The sequence below is a fragment of the Phaethon lepturus genome, unplaced genomic scaffold, assembly GCF_000687285.1.
Source record: "Phaethon lepturus isolate BGI_N335 unplaced genomic scaffold, ASM68728v1 scaffold6444, whole genome shotgun sequence".
Classification (NCBI taxonomy): domain Eukaryota; kingdom Metazoa; phylum Chordata; class Aves; order Phaethontiformes; family Phaethontidae; genus Phaethon; species Phaethon lepturus.
This window is the reverse complement of record NW_010536849.1, coordinates 3293-5594: the sequence shown is the minus strand read 5'-3', so window position 1 is coordinate 5594 and position 2302 is coordinate 3293. Positions and strand designations below refer to the sequence as shown.

At 64.9% G+C, this 2302-nt stretch overlaps 1 protein-coding gene across 1 annotated transcript in view; it reads right to left on the bottom strand.

The window, feature by feature from the left end:
• Nucleotides 1-370: 370 nt before the first annotated feature.
• Nucleotides 371-2302, bottom strand: part of PRR22 (proline rich 22) — a gene marked incomplete at its 3' end in the record, with an annotated part of 3304 nt that continues 1372 nt past the window's right edge. The window contains exons 4-5 of the mRNA XM_010286283.1: nucleotides 1813-2219; nucleotides 371-482 (exon numbers count right to left, since the gene is read on the bottom strand). Coding sequence (XP_010284585.1) covers nucleotides 371-482; nucleotides 1813-2219 — 519 coding nt within the window. The remainder of the gene's footprint in view (nucleotides 483-1812; nucleotides 2220-2302) is intronic.

Genomic DNA, 2302 nt, shown 5'->3' with positions numbered 1-2302 from the left:
CTTTGCTCCTGCGGCACTAGCTCCGCACGTGCGTACTAGCAGCACGGCATGGGCAGCGCCCGGGAGCAGCACGGTGGCGCCGGGCGTGTTTCCCAGTGAGGGCTGGGGCTACCCGTGAGGCAGGTGAGGCCCTTGGGTGGGCGTGGGGGGTGCCTCCTGCCCGCTGACCATGTGTGGGCGGCGGGGGGAGCTCCATACCGCCCGGCGCGACGTGCTCCTGGTCTGCTGGAGTCAGGCCTGTATGGGGCAGCCCCGGGAGCGACCTGAGAGCTACGGAGGGGAAGGAGATGAAGGCAGGCCCCTGTCCCCACCCCAGGCACCGGGCACCCCGACTCCCGGAGCCCCCCTGAGGCTCCCCAGCCCTGCTCACCACTTGCAGTTGCTCTCAGCCCTGGCTGCCTGGAATTTGTGCTGCCGTGCCCGACCCAGCGCAGGTCCTGCGCCAAGTACCACAGCTCCTTCCTCCTAAGGCGGCTGAGCTCCTGGGGCAGAGGGAAGGCAGCAGGGAGGGCAGGCGCCACTCTTCCCAAGCCAGCTCCAGCCCTGCTCCAGCCAGCTCGGGGCTGGAGGCTTCAGGTGCCCCTCACCCTCTCGCAGGGTGCCTTTTCCCACTCTTTCTTTCTGGCCCTGGGAAATTTTGTTGTGGCCCCTGCCGAGGGCTGATCTAGCCCTGGCTTGCCTGTGGCAGCATCTGCTGGACTTGCGTAGGCTGTGGTGGGCAGTGACTTCTTCACCTGCTCCTGGGGAAGCGCTGGAAGGGCAGAGCATCCTTAGAGCGCTGAGCAGCAGGACGGGTGCCCTGGGGGTACCTAGAGCAGGGCTTGCAGCACCGCTCACGTGCTGAGCGTCGAATTGGGTCTGCTTGCCAGAGGGTGTGGAAAGAGGGACCTGTCCTTAACAGCTGTCCTTAACCGTGTCCGGGACCCGGAAAGGTGAGGCCGCTTCTCGAAGGTGCCATTGGCTGCACTGGCCCCGGTGGTGGCGCTCAGGTGGGAAACGGGCAGTAAAGAGAGGTGAGGTGTCCAGGTACTTTCTGGCTGCGAAGTGCAGTGATTTTTTGATTATTATTTTTTTCCCCCGTTGCTGGTCTTGCAGCTGCCCAAGGTGCAGCCAGACACGGGGAGGGGGCCTGGCCTGCAGCTCCCTCCCTCACCGTTCTTGGGGTGATTTGGGGTTATTTTTCCGCAGCAGTGAGGCAAAGCCAGGCTCCCGAGCTGAGCGTGGTGGGACGCGGGGTAGGGCATGATTGTCTTGAGGCTTTGAAGGGCTTTGCAGCGAGCCCTGTCCCCGCTGGAAGGGCCGCTGCTTGTGCTCAAGGCGAAGGCCTTGCAGTCCTTGTTGTCATGCATGTCTGTTCCCGCCCTGGCCACCAAGGTCTGTCCTTGTCCCAGGGGCTCCGTGCTGCTTTCTGCGTTGGGGCCGTGTCCGTGAGTCCTGCAGGGACTCGTCTGTCCTGGCTCCCCCACCAAAGGTCTGCTTGGCCTGAGGAAGGGGACAGGGGAGTCACCCCCCTGCCATTGCCTGCCCCGCTGGTGGTGACCGGTCCCTGGGTGTGGCTTGGTGCCCTTTGGGGCTCGCCGCCTCTGATTTGGGGCTCAGCGGGGCTTTTGCAGCCCTTGGGTGCCTTTTCCCGATGCTCCCTCCCCCTTCCTCACAGGCCCGGAGCGGTTCTGGAAAAATGGCTTTTAATTAAATAAAACCAAGAGCAAAGGTGCCATCAAAGCTTCCATAACCCTCCCCCACCCCCCACTCCCCCTCACCACTCATTAGAGCCACCTCAGCCACGCGCTGGCCCTAATCCCCCCCTCCCACCCCCGTGCTGGTGTCGAGAGCCCTGCGCTTGCCCGGTGGAATTGGGAAGGTGCTCTTCTCCCGCTTCTTGCCCTGCTTTTCTAGCATGGCAGGCTGGGACGGTGGCAGGTCCATTGCCGCATCCCACCACGGCTCCTGGGGCCCCATCCCGATGGTGTAGAACGCGTCGAGGCTCAGGATGGCGTCAGTGGCCTCCGGGACGCTGTAGTCGGCGGTGAGCAGCTCCTCAGGCAGCGAGAGCGAGGCGAAGTCGCAGTGGGGAATGGCTGCGCCGCCAGTGCCACCAAGGTCCCCAGGCATGAGGACGCTGCCAGGACTATGCTGGCTGACCCCCACCGCGTCCAGGCAGCAACCAAAGAGCCGAAGGGCCTCCTGGAGAGGCACCTCCTCGGGCACTGCAAGGTCTCCTGCCGGGTCCGCAAGGGCCAGGTTGTGGGGGGCAGCGGAGGGGCTGGGGGGGACGTGGCTGCCCGGGGGGGCGGTGGTCGCC